Raw genomic sequence first — 18,023 nt, 5'->3', positions numbered from 1 at the left:
TTGTATACCTCTATCTCTCATTTTGGAATTATCTGGAACTGTGTTTCCAGGCCATTTTTATTTGATTATATATATATATATTTTTAATGATTTCTTTCTACAATAAATGTTCATGAATATCTTCTTTCTGTGGCATTCACAGTCTTTATGGAGAATATCTATTTTTCCTACTAGCTACAACCCTGCTTAGTCTGGTAATATTTAATTTTACTTTTATGTCTAAGTATATCCTCATCTGCTCTCATATTTGAATAATAAATAAAGAATTTATTGAATTTTGGAACCAAGTTCTATTCCACCATCTTTCTGAATTTATTGTTCAACTTTTTTGTTCTCCTGCAACTAATGCTATCAATGGAACTGGTGCCAATCATTTTCTCACTCTTTTGAAAGGGTTTTTTTCTTTTTCTTTTTGGAACCATCTTTATTTCAAAGTTCTGAAATTTCATTATAAGTCTAGATTTATAAATTTTTATAAAAGTCATGTTCAGTATTCAATCCTTATTTTCTTATGTGATATATATTATATATCTATTGCTTCCAGATATTTATCTATTACTTTTCAAACTTTATTTCTTTGAATATTTCCTTCTCCACTTCCCACCATATTCTTTTGTAAGTACATAAAAATAAAGTTGGAATGCCCTATCTTTATTCCATGTATTTTAACTTTTCTTTCCTTCCATCATTTATTTGGCTATAGTCCTAAAAATACATGTTTACTTTTAAAACCCCAAATTTTTATTTTCAGCAGTTTCCATTTTACTCTTTAGTCCCTTAATATAATTACTTTCAACACTTAAATTTTTGATCCTTTTAACAAAAATCTCCTGTGCTTTCTTCATGGTTGTAATTTTCTCTCTTTCATCTCTTTAAGGCTTCCAATTACATATATTGTAAAAACCTGAAGTGGTTTATTTTTTAATTCTATTTCACACAGGTTTTTACTATATTGGTAGCATTTTAAAAAATGTCTTTGGACATTTGGTGATTATTTACAGTGAGTTTTTCTTTGCCATTGTGATTTCTTGGTAGGCTCTTCCAAGACACTGTGTAAGCAGTGTTTGCAGGTTGTGTTTCTTTTTTTTTTTTAAGATTTTATATATATATTTATTTATGAAAGACACAGAAAGAGAGAGGCAGAGACAGAGGCAGAGTGAGAAGCAGGCTCCATGCAGGGAGCCTGATGTAGGACTTGATCCTAGGACTCCCGGATCAGCCCTGAGTGGAAGGCAGATGTTTAACTGCTGAGCCACCCAGGCATCCCACAGGTTGAGTTTCTTAGAAAGCACATCCTGAGATGGAGATTTTCATGGAGGCAGAATAATGCCCCCCTAAAGACATCCTCATATTAATCTTCAGAATTTGTGAATATGTAAAATTTTATAGGTAAAGAGGAACTAACACTGCACATGGGATTAAGGTTGTTCAAGATAGGAAGTGTCCTGGACTATCAATGTAGAGCCAATGTAATCACAAGTCGTTGAAAGTGGACAATAATAGGAACAGAAGAAAGAGTCAGTGAAGAAGATATGATGACTCAATTGTGTAATTATTTATACATTTATTTTTTACAAGTTTTTATTTAAATTCCAGTTATTTAACACACCTTGCAATAGTATTTGCAAGTGTAGAATTTAGTGATTTAATACATCCATACATCACCCATGCTCATCATAAGTGCCCTCCATAATCCTCATCACCCCATTTAACGCCCCCACCTCCACTCCAGCAACCCTCAGTTGGTTCTTCATAGTTAATAGTCTGATTAATAGTTCACCTCTCTCTTTCCCCTCCTTGTTATCTGTAATATAACATCTGTTATGTTTCTTAAATTACACCTAGGAATGAAATCATATAGTATTTGTCTTTCTCTGACTTATTGCTTAGCATTATACTCTCTGGCTCTATTCACATCATTGCAAATGGCAAGATTTAAATTTTTTTGATGGCTCAGTAAATTTATATATATATATATATATATATATATAAAACTAATATATATAAACTAATATATATTAGTATATATAAAACTAATATATACTAAGTATACTTAGTATATGGTGTGTGTGTAGATAGATATAGATAGATAGATTAGATAGATAGATAATAGATAGATAGATAAAGAAATTATTGTTGACAATGCTGCTATGGACATCGGGGTACATATACATATTTAAAGAAAAGTAAGAGCAATACCACATGTGTAGGACTTAAGCTTTCATTGCTGGCTCCAAAAATGGAGAAGAGAGCCATGAGTTAAGGAAGGTGGGCAACCTATAGAATCTGGAAAAGGCAACAAAATATGTTTACCTCTAGTGTCTCCAGAAAGGAATTCAGACCTGCTGAAAACTTGATTTTACCTCAGCAAGATATGCATCAGCTTCTTAACCAAGTGAACTGCAAGAAAATAAATTTTTGTTGATTTAAGGCACTACATTTCTGGTCATTTAGCAAAGAGGCATTAGAAAACTAATATAGCTTTGCTCCTAAGATCAGCACCTGGGAGAGGTGGGTGAAGAAAGAGGGAGAAAGTTATTTGTAATGAAAGGGCAACAAGTGTCAGCCAGATGTTTATACAGGAGTCTCTGGAGCTGGAGTGTCACTTCAAATTTGTCCTGATTAGGGTAAATAGGGTAAGCTTATGGTTCTTCATCAACCAGTCATTATGGGGGCTCCCTAGGAAGGGGATGTGGTGTTAGACAAAGAAGTTTCATTGAGGCAAGAGACGAAGTAAAGAAGGTTATATTCTCAGTAGTTAGATGGCTGAGAACTTCTGATCTGAAAGAAGGATATGGATGACACATTGTGGCATCTGTATCTGTTGTAAAACCCAACCAGGGAAGGAGTTTTGTGTAGTGGAGGCACTACTGTGGAACCTATTTCTTTAGGAATTTGGCTTTTGGTCCTTTTTGCCTCTGGCTTCTCTGAAAACCTCAAGACAAAAAGATTCACATCCCTCCCTATCTTTGAAATAACTATCCCTCGTGTTTGCAAGTATCTGCTAGACTGTTCACTCTTATCCTTTAATAACTGTTTCTATTGATTTTAAATATAATATATATATATATATATATATATATATATATATAACATAGTTTTAACATCGATTTTAAAATACCTAAAGCTTTCTGGGAGGAATGACAGTACTTACATAAACTGTCATCTTGACAACAGAAACTGCCATGTTAGTTTTTAAAAAGCATGGGAAACCAATTTTTTTAGTATATCCTATTGGCAATAGGTCTGAGTGGAGTCATTTTTCCAGTTAATAGTTTTCATTGTTAAAGTGTTGTATGGTCGGGATCCCTGGGTGGCGCAGCGGTTTGGCGCCTGCCTTTGGCCCAGGGCGCGATCCCGGAGACCCGGGATCGAATCCCACATCGGGTTCCCGGTGCATGGAGCCTGCTTCTCCCTCTGCCTGTGTCTCTGCCTCTCTCTCTCTCTGAGACTATCATAAATAAATAAAAATTAAAAAAAATTAAAAAAAAATAAAGTGTTGTATGGTCACTACTTAAACAGTTTCAATTCCATAAATTGAATGAGAGTCAATAATGTTATCTGTATTGCAGTGACCTCCAAACATTTTGACATTGTTATGCTATTTCAAAATACTTTGTTTTGTATTTTTTACTTGTTCATTGAAAATATATCATATATTATTTTATATATTTCATGTACATTTATAAAGAAAAGTGTGTATATGTAGACTCCTAATGCACATTAATTTTAATGAGAGTATAATATCTTTGAGTGAATAGATTCTTCTTTCCATTTCAGTACTTATTTTGTTTTTGCAATCATCCAAAGTAATATAATAAACATTTTTATGCACTAAGCTAATTTGATATTTGAAATAGGTAATCTAATTATTCAGTATTCCCAGTAATTCTCATTTCTTCATTAATAACCATTTAAAAGCTTTGGCCATTTTCCATCAGCTGGTAGTAATCCTTTACCATTTCTTGTCCTGCAGATTGGCTGGTGATAAAGTCTTTCAGTTTTTGTTTAACTCAAAATGTCTTTATAGATAATGAAGATGAAAAATAAAATTTGAGTAGACATTTGTAGTTCAATTGATAGTCAAATATTTCATTTTTTGTATAGTTTTTATTGGAGTTCGATTTGCCAACATATAGCATAACACCAGTGCTCATCCCATCAAGTGCCCCCCCTCAGTGCCCATCACCCGGGTCACCCCATCCCCGTGTCCACCTCCCCTTCAACTACCCCTTGTTCGTTTCCCAGTTAGGTGTCTCTCATGTTTTGTTACCCTCTCTGATATTTCCCGCTTATTTCCTCTCCTTTCCACTATGATCCCTTTCACTATTTTTTATATTCCTCAAATGAATGAGACCATATGATGCTTGTCCTTCCCCAATTGACTTACTTCACTGAGCATAATACCTTCCCTTTCCATCCATGTTGACAAATGGTGGGTATTTGTTGTTTCTAATGGCTGAGTAATATTCCATTGTAAATATAGACCACATTTGCTTTATCCATTCATCTTTTGATGGACACTGAGGCTCCTTCCACAATTTGGGTATTCTGGATATTGCTGCTATAAACATTGGGGTGCAGGTGTCCTGCCATTTCAGCTCATCTGTATCTTTGGGGTAAATCCCCAGCAGTGCAATCGGTCCTGGGGTAGCTCTATTTTTAACTCTTTGAGGAAACTCCACATAGTTTTCCAGAGTGGTTGCAAAAATTCACATACCCGCCAACAGTACAAGATGGTTCCCCTTTCTCCACATCCTCTCCAAGATTTGTTGTTTCCTATCTTGTTAATTTTCACCATTCTCACCAGTGTGAGATGGTATCTCATTGTGGTTTTGATTTGTATTTCCCTGATGGCCAGTGATGCGGAGCATTTTCTCATGTGCTTGTTGGCCTTGTCTATGTCTTCCTCTGTGAGATTTCTGTTCATGTCTTTTTCCCATTTCATGATTGGATTGTTTGTTTCTTTGCTGTTGAGTTTAAGAAGTTCTTTATAGATCTCGGATACTTAGCCCTTTCTCTGATACATAATTTGCAAATATCTTCTCCCATTTTGTAGGTTGTCTTTCAGTTTTGTTGACTGTTTCTTTTGCTGTGCAGAAGCTTCTTATCTTGATGCAGTCTCAATAATTCATTTTTGCTTTTGTTTATTTACCTTGCTTTAATAGATGTATCTTGCAAGAAGTTGCTGTGGCCAAGTTCCAAAAGGGTGTTGCCTGTGTTCTCCTCTAGGATTTTGATGGAATTTTGTCTCACATTTAGATCTTTCATCCATTTTGAGTTGATCTTTGTGTATGGTGAAAGAGAGTGGTCCAGTTTCATTCTTCTGCATGTGGATGTCCAATTTTCCCAGCACCATTTATTGAAGACTGTCTTTTTTTCCAGTGGATAGTCTTTCATGCTTTCTCAAATATTAGTTGACCATAGAGTTGAAGGCCCATTTCTGGATTCTCTATTCTGTTCCATTGATCTATGTGTCTGTTTTTGTGCCAGTACCACACAACTTTAGAGTACACAGCTTTTGATCACAGCTTTGTAGTACAACCTGAAACCTGGCATTGTGATGCCCACAGCTATGGTTTTGTTTTTTAATATTCCTGTGGCTACTCAGGGTCTTTTCTGATTCCACACAAATCTTAAGATTATTTGTTCCAACTGCCTGAAGAAAGTCCATGGTATTTTGATAGGGATTGCATTAAATGTGTAAATTGCTCTGGGTGGCATTGACATTTTCACAATATTAATTCTTCCAATCCATGAGCATGGAATCTTTTTCCATCTCTTTGTGTCTTCCTCAATTTCTTTCAGAAGTGCTCCGTAGTTTTTAGGGTATAGATCCTTTACCTCTTTGGTTAGGTGTATTCCTAGGTATCTTATGCTTTTGGGGGCAATTGCAAATGGCATTCACTCCTTAATTTCTCTTTCTTCAGTCTCATTGTTAGTGTATAGAAATGCCACTGATTTCTAGGCACTGATTTTGTATCCTGCCACACTGCGGAATAGCTGTATGAGTTCTAGCAATCTTGGGGTGGAGTCTTTGGGTTTTCTATGTACAGTATCATGTCATCTGCAAAGAGGGAGAGTTCTACTTCTTCTTTACCAATTTGAATACCTTTGATTTCTTTTTGTTGCCTGATTGCTGAGGCTAGGACTTCCAGTACTCTGTTGAATAGCAGTGGTGAGAGTGGACATCCCTGTCTTGTTCCTGAGCTTAGGGGAAAGGCTCCCAGTGCTACCCCATTGAGAAGGATATTTGCTGTGAGCTTTTCGTAGATGGCTTTCAAGATGCTGAGGAATGTTCCCTCTATCCCTATACTCTGAGGAGTTTTGATCAGGAATGGATGCTGTATTTTGTCAAATGCTTTCTCTGCATCTATTGAGAGGATCATATGGTTCTTGGTTTTTCTCTTGTTGATATGATCTATCACATTGATTGCTTTACAAGTGTTGAGCCAGCCTTGCATCCCTGGGATAAATTCCACTTGGTCATGGTGAATAATATTCTGAATGTACTGTTGGATCCTATTGGCTAGTATCTTGTTGAGAATTTCTGCATCTGTGTTTATCAGGCTTATTGGTCTATGATTCTCCTTTCTCATGGGGTTTTGTCTGGTTTTGGAATTAAGGTGATGCTGGCCTCATAGAATGAGTTTGGAAGTATTCCACCCTTTCTATGCTTAGGAACAGCTTTAGTAGAATAGGTATGGTTTCTTCTTTAAACGTGTGATAGAATTCCCCTGGGAAGCCATCTGGCCCTGGACTTTTGTGTCTTGGGAGATTTTTGATGACTGCTTCCATTTCCTCCCTGGTTATCAGCCTGTTCAGGTTTCTATTTCTTCCTGTTCCAGTTTTGGTAGTTTGTGGTTTTCCAGAAATGCGTCCATTTCTTCTAGATTGCCAGTAGTCTAATATTTCCTATATTGAGAATCCTTGGTCCAAATATGTTCCCTTGTGAACTGTATGTGTAAAGTGGAATTAATATCTCACAACACTGTACAAACTCTTCCAAATCATGTAAGTGGGAGATCCAGTATCTGAACTGAATCAGACCACCTCTAGGATTGGGTATTTTCACCACTTCTTTCTATGACCTCTGTTTCATAGATACAAAAAATTGTCAAAGGGGAATATTGAGAAAATTAATCACAGACAAAGGACAGTGTGACGAAAAGCTCACAGATGTCAATCCCCATAGCTAAGCATTTAATGAATCTGGAGCACGTTGTCAGGTCAGTGCAGGGAGATAATGAGCACTCCGGTTGTAAATGGGGTCTCCTATGGCAGATTATTATGTTTGAACTTCAAATATAGATTAAATACAATTTTATCCAGGAAACAGTAATCCATAGAGTTAGGATGCAAAATATTACTTAGAAGTATTGGGATATATCTATCTTTATATCTTACAGAAATGATAACATTTGTGTGGTTTTGCCCTACATTTATAGTTTTATCCATATAAATTCCTATCCATGTCATATTTTATTAGGCTTCTATTTCTCTAATCCTAGTCTGGGAATTTTGCCAGCAATCTCAAGGGATTCAATCCCAGGGGACAATTTATATTAGAAAACTGACTTAGCTCATTTTTCTAATTTTGTAAGCAGCTAAAGTCTTAGTATAAAACAACTCTCCTTGGACTGTATTTTTTTGAAGCACATAGAGCTGTGCTGCTTGATTTTTTTCCTGTCTCTATTCCTGTGGAAGAATGCAACATGAAATATGAATTTTGTTTTGATTTTGGTATGTGTTGCAGTCAAATGAAAGAGGTATGGTAAATGGTGGCTGAGAAGTGCTGGCTTGATACGATATGCATCATGTGGTCCAATCTCTGAATCTAACAGGAAAAGAAACTTGGCAACTTTTTTTTTTTTTTTACTGAAAACTATTTTTTATTGCAGTTTTTTAATTTTTAATTTTATTTTTAAAAATATTTTATTTATTCATGAGAGAGAGAGAAAGAGAGAGGCAAAGACACAGGCCGAGGGAGAAGCAGGCTCCATGCAGGGAGCCCGACATGGTTGATCCTAGGACTCCAGGATCCCGCCCTGAGTCAAAGGCAGATGCTAAACTGCTGAGCCACCGAGGGATCTCACACAGTTTTTTTTTTTTTTTTTGATGTTCCAAGTTTAACCTTGCAACCTTTAAATGGATATTGGATATCCTTAAAATTATCTAGAAGATCCAAGGCATTTAAAGTTTTTCTACAAAATGATTATATAGTTGGTTGATAAAATATCATTTCTGTTTCTGCTATGGGTTCTAGGGAATGAATGAAATGGACTTCTGAAGCACAATGAAAACCTAAGGTGAGTGTGGCATGTTGCTGAAAGTTTATTTTCAGAGAAAAATCCAAGATAGGCATCAGGGTGTTAAAAGGCTTGTTTCTGGCCCCAGCATCCTGCTATTGGACAATGGCTGTTTCCTGGAGTTTCAGTTCTTAAAAAAAAAAAAAAAAAAAGAATAAGGGAGACCCTGCAAAATATAGCTCCTCTCTCTCTCTCTCTCTCTCTCTCTCTCTCCTTTCACCATCCACTCCCACAAACACACACATACATAAACATGTAATCTTAGAATGGATATAGCATTTACTTTATTTTTTTAACTTGTTATGTTTCCCATAGAAATATGGAGCTATGTAAAGGATAAAAACTGGAGTCTGTGCTACTTTAACCACTCAAGGTGGATATGCAGAGCACCTCCCTTTATTTCATTACTTGAACTTGTGAGTGATAGGTGCTTATTGTTTTGAAGGTATTGCAAAAGCAGCCTTCTCCATGTCCTTTAGATAATTACAGAAAGCAGTTCTGTACAGACTTTGTTATTTCAGACAGTTTTATGTTGCTCAGAATGCTTTCTTCAGGTCCATGCCATCTGATGCTTTCTAGGCAGCCTTTTACCCACATTCCCAGTTAAGCAGAAGGAGTAAACTCAGTACATGCTCGTTCTGTAGCAGTGGTGAAATCAGCAGGTTTTCCCAGAGGAACTGATGTGATGTGGAGAGTAAATGAAGAAAGTTTCAAACTCCATTAGAAGCCACCATTCCTTTAACACTCTGAAATGCATTGGGCTATGATATGGGATGGTCTTGGAAAAACAGGGACATTAAGACAAATACACCTAAGGTTTATCATTATCTTTTTTTTTTTTTTCTGGAATGGTTCAAGTAGAGAGGCATATGACCCAATCTGCTCCTTGGCGGGAATCCCAGAGTATCTGTGCTTTTGTCTGTGATAATGTGTACTTCAGATAATCTGTTTCACTTTGACAGGATATTTGGCTGGATCTTAGCATTTTTTCTATGTCAATAAGTGATGCATGAATCATTAGATAATTTCTGCATTTTCTATTTATGGAAGTGTATTGTACATCTATCCTGTCACTTTACTTTCTAGATGGCCTGTCGCCTTTTGGATTACATCTGCATTTCCATGTGTCCATCCTTGATTTTTTGTGTGTTTCTCTTCAGACAGAAGCTTTACAAAAGGTAAAAGCTATACAAAATTATTCCATATTTAATAGCAAGTTCTGTGTCTTAATAATTCTGCCATTGGCTTCCTGAAAAGCCTTGGAAGTTAAAAAAAAAAGATTAAATTCTTTGAGACTGGCTTATTCAAATGAGTATGGTTCAGCTCATAATAAAAAAGATACATTCATAAGCCCTTGCAGATAGCAACTTTTCTTCATTTTTGCTATATACTGAAGCACTAAGGTAGTCATTTTCATAAGCATATTCAAACTTTTTTCTCCTCCTTCTAGGAAAGACATCTCCTTCTCTGTCATTTGGAAGGATGCTTTACCCCAACAGGAGCATTTTTCACCCAGCCACATTCTTCCTCGTTGGAATCCCTGGTCTGGAAGGGGCCCATGCCTGGATCTCCCTGCCTTTCTGCTCTGTTTACCTTGTAGCTTTACTGGGCAATGCCACGATTTTGCTAGTCATCAAGATGGAGCAGACCTTGCGGAGGGAGCCCATGTTCTATTTTCTGGCTCTCCTTTCAACTATTGATTTGGCCCTTTCCACAACCTCTGTGCCCCGAATGCTGGGAATCTTCTGGTTTGATGCTCATGAGATTAACTTTGGAGCTTGTGTGGCCCAGATGTTTTTAATCCATGCCTTCACTGGCATGGAGGCCGAGGTCCTGGTAGCTATGGCCTTTGATCGCTATGTGGCCATCTGTGCTCCCCTCCACTATACAACCATCTTGACATCCCGAGTGCTGGTCGGCATCAGCATGTGCATTGTGATTCGTCCAGTTTTATTTACACTTCCCATAGTCTATCTCATCTACCGCCTACCCTTCTGTCAGGCTCATGTAATAGCTCACTCCTACTGTGAGCACATGGGCATTGCCAAACTCTCCTGTGGAAACATCCGTGTCAATGCCATCTATGGGCTCTTTGTGGTCTCTCTCTTTCTGCTGAACCTGGTCCTAATTGGCATCTCTTATGTGTACATTCTCCGAGCTGTCTTTCGCCTCCCATCACAGGATGCTCGGCTAAAAGCACTCAGCACATGTGGTTCTCACGTTGGGGTCATCTGTGTTTTCTATATCCCCTCAGTGTTCTCCTTCCTCACTCACCGATTTGGACACAACATACCACGCTACATTCACATTCTTGTTGCCAACCTCTATTTGGTTATCCCACCATCACTCAACCCCATCATTTATGGTGTAAGGACCAAACAGATTCGAGAGCGAGTGCTCCGTGTCTTTGCTAAAAAGTAGGTACTCTTGCCTTTGTTTACCAAGCATTTTGACCTTGCAAGGAAAATGTGTATTCTTTTCAGAGATTTCTCACTGTCTAATTTTAATGATGCCAAATTATATTCCAGAGCATTTGATGTTGGCTCATTATTGATTCTATGATTTGAAGAATCTTCAAAATATTTAAAGTTCAAGGAAGCAAGAACTTTTTGCATTATTACACTCTGTGTGAGAGTGAACAGTCCAACCAATGACACTTCCCATCATTACATTTGTTAACAGTGCTTTTTTTCTCCCCACAAGTTTTAAGTCTTATTTTTCCCTCCATTCAACAAAAGTAAGACAAGAAAACATACAACAAATGCCTTTGTTCTCACAACATGTAATTAAAAACTACTATTACTGTAATTTATTTATCTTGAATGTTATTCTTAATCAAATACATGAGACATTTAAGTTGAAAGGACCTATGAGTTTTATCCCACCCAGTTCTAGTTTTTTCTTATCCTAAGAGACAGGAATGACCACTACATACTTTCAATCTTTCTTAGAGTCTAAATTGTTCATTTTTAATTCAATAATTTCATGGGGTTTGGGATTATGATTTTTTATTTCATGTAAATGGTAATGCATTGTATATCATTTCACAGACAATTGTTTCACTTAATATTAAATGCAAAGATCTATGTCGATACATGTTAGTATTCCTCTTAAATGTACTAGAATCTTTCATTTGCATTTTATCTTTTCATCGTTTGAATATATGTATAATATTTTAGTTATTTTTTAATTTTAATTTATTTACAATAGTCACGCAGAAAGAGAGAGAGAGAGAGAGAGAGAGAAGCAGAGACACAGGCAGAGGGAGAAGCAGGCTCCATGCACCGGGAGTCCGACGTGGGATTCGATCCCGGGTCTCCAGGATCGCGCCCTGAGCCAAAGGCAGGCGCTAAACCGCTGCGCCACCCAGGGATCCCTATTTTAGTTATTTTTAACCCAGAATTGATGTTGAGATATCTTTCTGAATTGTTTTTGCACATATTTGAAAAATTTCTTAAGTTTCTACACTTAGAAGAAGTAGAAGTAGGATCATCAGATAATAGATTCTGGTTGAATAGGTCATGTTCTTATTTATTTTTATGATGTTTATTTACTAATTTCCTTGACCCTTCTCCAAGTTTTCTGCCTAGTCTCAAAGCATGAGATTTTGAATACACTTGACATATTAACACCTTACTATAGGTCCTTTATATTTAATAACTTATTTTCATATGACAGATTAAAGTTTTAAATGAAATAAATACTTATTATAATACCTATAACACAGCATTTTATCACTTTCAAACTTAGGGCTTCTGCATAGCTGTATTATATATCAACATCCCAACATCTATGTTGTTATTTGGATGTGTGTGTGTGTGTGTTAGGTTTTACTTCTAATTCCAATCTAACTGCAATTTATTTGGAGGTGAAATCTAAGAAAATGAAATACTTTTCTGTATCTATTTCCAACCTGTTGAATAACATAATTGACTTAACAATTCATCACTTCAGAACTGATTTGCATTTATTCTTCCTCATATTAAATTTCACCTTGTGCAAGAGTCTGCTTTTTATTTATATCATTGGTTTGTCTGTTTGTTCGTGAACCTGTATCACAATGTTTTCATCACTACAGAATTATAATATATTTTAATAATTTTTAGAGCTGATTAATCCTCCTATGCTTTTTTCACTCTCCCTTTGTTGTTCAAACTAATTTGTAGGAAAATAAAATAACATACTGTCATTTTGCCATAGTTAAAATTACCCTGATGGAATTTTTTGAGTTCACTTGTTCCTCAGTTTATTTACTATTCATTGATTAAATAATGTGTCTTTAATTCCTTAAAATATTAGCTGAGACTTAATTCTGCTCCTCACTTGGACAAACACAGATGATAAAATGTGTTTGGCGTGACTGCACTATGACTACCTTGCTAACACTTTGTTTCCAGAATTCTCTTCCCTATTAAGTTTCCAGTTTAGAGTTGGTCACATCAGAAAGGCATAAGCTGTGGGAGCAAATGTGAAACACCAGCTACTATTTTCTGTAGTTCAATATTGTTTACAGGTAGTGACAGTCCAACCAGAGAAACAGTGATACTAGAGGATTCTACTTTCTCCCCATGTCCTTCAGCTCTACACAAAGCTCTCCATGGCTACCGACCTACTCATCAACAGGGATCGCAAATCTGCCACTAGATATTTTACTGAAAACACAGAAGCAGTAGCCAGGGATAACAAATCACCTTCCTTAAATTTCTACACTCACTCCCTTTGTGTTCCCACCCCAGAAGCTGAGGGTACCTCATCTTCTGCAAACATTAACTCATTCATGTAGGCCTAATCTGGCTGGTAAATTGTTTTTAGATCTTTTTCCCCCTAGCTCCTCCCACAATCATATCTAATTCCTGTAATAAATTATTTATTCCTTAATACTCATTGTAGTTCTGAACCCTAACTGGCACTAAGTATAGGTACTAAAAGTGCTTCCTGGGTAACAAATTCTTAAGAATGGAATTTAGAATTAGTTTCTTGCCTAATTAGCCTTAGAGACAGTAGGGCCTCTGCTGCTATTGGCAAAGGAGACATTGATGGTATGCAGGATGCAGTGTACTCTTACTAACCTCTATAACCAAGCACTTAAAGAACACAAGGCTTTCAGTGTCCAAGTATTTCTGCCAAATATTTTAGTAAGAATAAAAAAAAAGTATAGATTTGTTCTTTCTTTGATAAAGAAGTTGGAGAATGTGGATAAAGGAAACAATGAACTTTAAATATCCAACTCAAGGCCCAGGCAAGAAAACAGAGCATTTTTGACTACACTAAAAAACAAAACAAAAAACAAAATAAAACAATCTCTCAATCTTCTGCTAGGACATTTATTAGATAGAAACAGAATTCTAAAAATTGGAACAGCATTGTGTGAGTAGACTTCAATGAAGGAAATTCTGAGTTCTGCCAAACCCCCTTTACCATTAGAAGCAGCTTTTCTTCTCTTGTATGAGGTAGATACAAAGAAAATGTAATATCTTTCCCTGAGGTAGTTGGCTTAAAATAGATTGGTGATCTATGCCATGAAAAATTGCCACCCCTCTGCACGGTTTCTGAGAAAAGTGGTATCTAATAGGAATAAAATGTGGGTCATCCATATAATTAAGATTTTCTATTAATCATGTTATGAAAGCTAAAAAAATTATAATTAATTCAATAGCATATTTAATCTAACTTAATATTATCCAAAATTTATTTAAGCATAAAATCAATATACATATCAATTAAATATTTAATATCATTTAAATAATAAAAGTAAATCTTCTTAATCTAGTATTTAACACATAAAACACATCTTATTTTGTACACTAAATTTTCAATGGCTAAAGTAAAATACAAAACAAAACAAAACATGCCAAACTGAAAAATATTTTATACTGCTTCAGACTTTAAACTTTAATTGAAATAAATAAATATTAAAATACATTCCTTCAGTTGAATTTGCCACATTTAGATGTTCAATAATCATATATGGATAGTGTCCAGTGTGTGAGAAATTACAATTCTAAATCTATGATTGGACACAAATGCCTGCAGGGGGTAAAATATATTAACCAAAAGAATTGAAAGATTTTGCCACTTTATACAATAGAAATCTGGGGAACATGTGTGATACTAAATTCTAAGTACTGGATCTGAGTAGTAAAATTTATGACAGCATGAGGCTGAATTGTAATAAGAGGACCTTAAGTAGAGATTCTGGACTCAATGCATTTGGGAATCATTCTAACTGTTGGACAGTAGAATGAAACTTATACTCAAAGATGGTCTTCAGTAAAATGAAATGCCAGAATTACCCTGAAGAAAACCATAAAGGAAAGTTCCCAAAGACTTCCAGGAACACAGAATGTTAGAGTGGATTTATTTTACATGCCTGCTCAACCAGCCTATAACTCTGCCTGAGAGGCCCTAGAAAACACTCTCCTCAAGAAGGCTGTGGGAAATATATTCCTAAGGAAAATCTGGTAAGCCAGGAGAAGTTCCTTTTGGGCTACTTTCTGCAGGTCTGGAACGATGTCAGGAATTTCTGCTGTGTTTCCTGAATTCAATCTTGACACAACTCTGAAACCTGGAGCCCACTGAAATGGAGGCTATCTCCCCCTGAAGAAGGATCTTACTGAGCAAACACTTATACACTGGTCTTCCTGAAGGAGACATGTAATCGTTTATCAGCAAGACTGTGCATTGAAAAAGAAAAGAAAAGCTGGAGGCATCATAATTCCAAACTTCAAGCTATGTTACAAAGCTGTAGTCATCAAGACAGTGTGGTATTGTCACAAAAACAGACATATATTTCAATGGAACAGAACAGAGAACCCAGAAATGGACCCAAAACTGTATGGTCTACTAATCTTCAACAAAGTAGGAAAGAATATCCAGTGGAAAAAAGGACAGTCTCTTCACCAAATGTTGTTGAAAAAATTGGACAGTGAGATACAGAAGAATGAAACTGGACCACTTCTTTATACCATACACAAAAATAAAGTCAAAAAGGATGAAAGACCTGGATGTAAGTCAGAAAACGACCTAAATCCTAGAGGACAATATAGGAAGTAACCTCTTTGACTTCAGCCAAAGTAACTTCATACTGACATGTCTCTGGAGGCAAGGGAAACAAAAGCAAAAAGGTAGTATTGGGACTTCATCAAGATGGAAAGCTTTTGCACAGTGAAGGAAACAATCAACAAAATTAAGAGGGAACCTTTGGAATGGGAGAAGATATTTGTGAATAACATGTCTGATAAAGGGTTAGTATCCAAAATCTATAAAGAACCTAACAAACTCAATACCCAAAAGACAAATAATCTGGTTAAGAAATGGGTAGAAGACATGAACACACATTTTTTTCCAAAGAAGATATCCAGATGGCTAACAGACCCATGAAAAGATGCTCAACACCACTTATCATAAGGAAATACAAATCAAAATCATCATGAGGTGTCACCTCACAACAGTCAGGATGGCTAAAATTAACAACCTAGGAAACAACAGGTATTGGTGAGGATGCAGAAAAAGGGGGTGGGAATGTAAACTGGTGCAGCCACTCTGGAAAATAGTATGAAGTTTCCTCAAAAAGTTAAAAATAGAACTTTTTTCCACTCTCCAGTTTTCCTGTCTTTTCTCTATTTCTGATTTTCTGTTAGAAAAAGAATTATCAGAAACTAGGGACACTGTCCTATGTATATTGCTGGGGTAAGGACAAAGAATGTCCTTGGGTGAGCTATGTCCACAATCAGTACTTCCCTCAAACTTCCTACTTTCACCAACTCCAATCATTGTCTTTCTTGTATATCCTCCTGGTATACAGGGAAAAACCTGAAGTCTTCCTTGTTACCTTGTGTTCTTCCATCATCCCAGTAACAAAGGGATGCACATTGCTGTAATCACAAGTATTTTGGCTCTCAGATTATTTATTATGGGCCAAATCCTCTTGTGCCTAGTTCAGTTTAACATTTGTTTGATGGTATTTATCTACAAGTATTTGTTTAATAATTTCATGAGGATATCTATTGATTTTAGAGATGAATTTCTGAATTTGAAGTCATGTGAAAATTAGTATCAAATGAAACACACTTAAGTCCGTTGGCATATAATGGTTCTTTATGTTAGTGCAGCTCTGTTCAGAGACCCACATCTGTCTTTCTCTGCCTTAATGGTTTGTTTAGGTTTGTCCTTAACATGCTCAATTTGGGAAGTCCTTACATTTTATATTAATCCAGACACTAATCTTTGCTAATAAAAAAGTAGCAGAATATAGATTATTTTGGTTCAGAACTACAGAGGATGTTCTATTATTCCTTGGCATTGGCTCTGCAATTACTTGTCATAAAACTTTTGTTCCTTAGATTCAAGCTGTGTCCAGTGTCAGGAACTTTCCCTTTTCTCTCTCCGATAGGCCAATACAGATAAGAAACAATATCACTGCCTTCTCTTGTACTCTACTAAGTATGAACTAATCATCTGAAAGCATTATGTTTTTTTTTCTTTTTTTTAGTAATAATTTTATTTTTTATTGGTGTTCAATTTGCCAACATTTTTTTTTCTTTCTAGGAATGAATTGGATCTCCTCATATTCCAGCCAAATTCAGAATTCCTCATCAACCCATCATTCTCACTTTTTCTTTTAGGCATGCCAGGGCTTGAGACTACCAATGCCTGGATTTCCTTGCTCTTCTGTTGTATTTAGATTTTAGTTCTTATTTGAATGTAACAATTTAAATAGTGATACAGGCAGACAGAATCCTTGTGACCCCTATATTATTTCTGGTTCTATATTTGACTTTCTCCACATCCTTGGCACCACATATCTTTTGGTTGAACACTCAAGAGATTGGCTTTGGGGTCTCTGGGGCCCAGATGTTTCTCATACACAGGAATGGTGTCTTCAGGACTTCTGCAATGACTTTTGACCATTCAGTGGCCTTCTGTGCACCACTCCACTATACAATCATCGTGATAGTTTATTGCACTGAGTGCAGTTATGCTCACACTGTCCCCAGTCTACCTAATCCAGTGTCTGCCCTTTGTGATGCCCACAATATTGCCCAGAAAACAGTGAGCACATGAGCATTGCCAAGTTGGCTTATGCCAATTTTCAAATCAATGCTATCTGTGGTCTCTTAGCCACTTTTTTCCTTGTCCTCATCCTGGTACTGCTGGGAATCTCCTATGGCTACATCCTCTGGGTTGTATTCCACCTCAAATTACAAATGCCCATCACAAGACACTGAGCAATTGTAGCTCCCATGCTACAGTCATGTTTGTTTTCTACACACCCTCTCTCTTCATTTTTTAAAAAAATGTACTCTACATGGATAGAACTGGAGGGTATTATCCTGAGCGCAGTAAATCAATCAGAGAAAGACAATTATATGGTTTCATTCATATGTAAACTATAAGAAGCAGTGTAGAGAATCATAGGGCAAGGGAGGAAAAGCTGAATGGGGGGAAGAAGTCGGAGAGGGAGACAAACCACAAGGGACTCTTAACAATAGAAAACAAACTGAGAGTTGCTAGAAGGGAGGTGGAGAGATGCAGTAACTGGATGATGGGCATCAAGGAGGAGACTTGATGTGATGAACACTGAGTGTTATATGCAATTGATGAGTACTGAACTCTACATCTGAAACTAATGATGTACTATATGTTGGCTAATTGAATTTAAATAACAAAAAATGTACTAGGGTACATTGTTAATAACAGGGGAAACAGTGAAGG

General features: G+C 36.3%; 1 protein-coding gene and 1 pseudogene across 1 annotated transcript; both read left to right on the top strand.

The window, feature by feature from the left end:
* The first annotated feature begins 9,791 nt into the window (after nucleotides 1–9,791).
* Nucleotides 9,792–10,730, top strand: LOC144295434 (olfactory receptor 52J3-like). The gene has a single exon (XM_077867835.1). The coding sequence runs from the start codon at nucleotides 9,792–9,794 to the stop codon at nucleotides 10,728–10,730; it is 939 nt and encodes a 312-aa protein (XP_077723961.1).
* Nucleotides 10,731–12,906: 2,176 nt separating this feature from the next.
* On the top strand, nucleotides 12,907–17,601 carry LOC144295162 (olfactory receptor 52J3-like; annotated as a pseudogene).
* The last annotated feature ends 422 nt before the right edge of the window (nucleotides 17,602–18,023 follow it).

The sequence above is a fragment of the Canis aureus genome, chromosome 23 (assembly GCF_053574225.1).
Source record: "Canis aureus isolate CA01 chromosome 23, VMU_Caureus_v.1.0, whole genome shotgun sequence".
In the NCBI taxonomy this organism is placed as follows: domain Eukaryota; kingdom Metazoa; phylum Chordata; class Mammalia; order Carnivora; family Canidae; genus Canis; species Canis aureus.
This window is presented reverse-complemented; position numbering and strand designations above follow the sequence as displayed.

Excerpts from the sequence above, each read along its gene's own strand:
- LOC144295434 (XM_077867835.1), top strand. The coding sequence starts at position 9,792 with ATGCTTTACCCCAACAGGAGCATTTTTCACCCAGCCACATTCTTCCTC.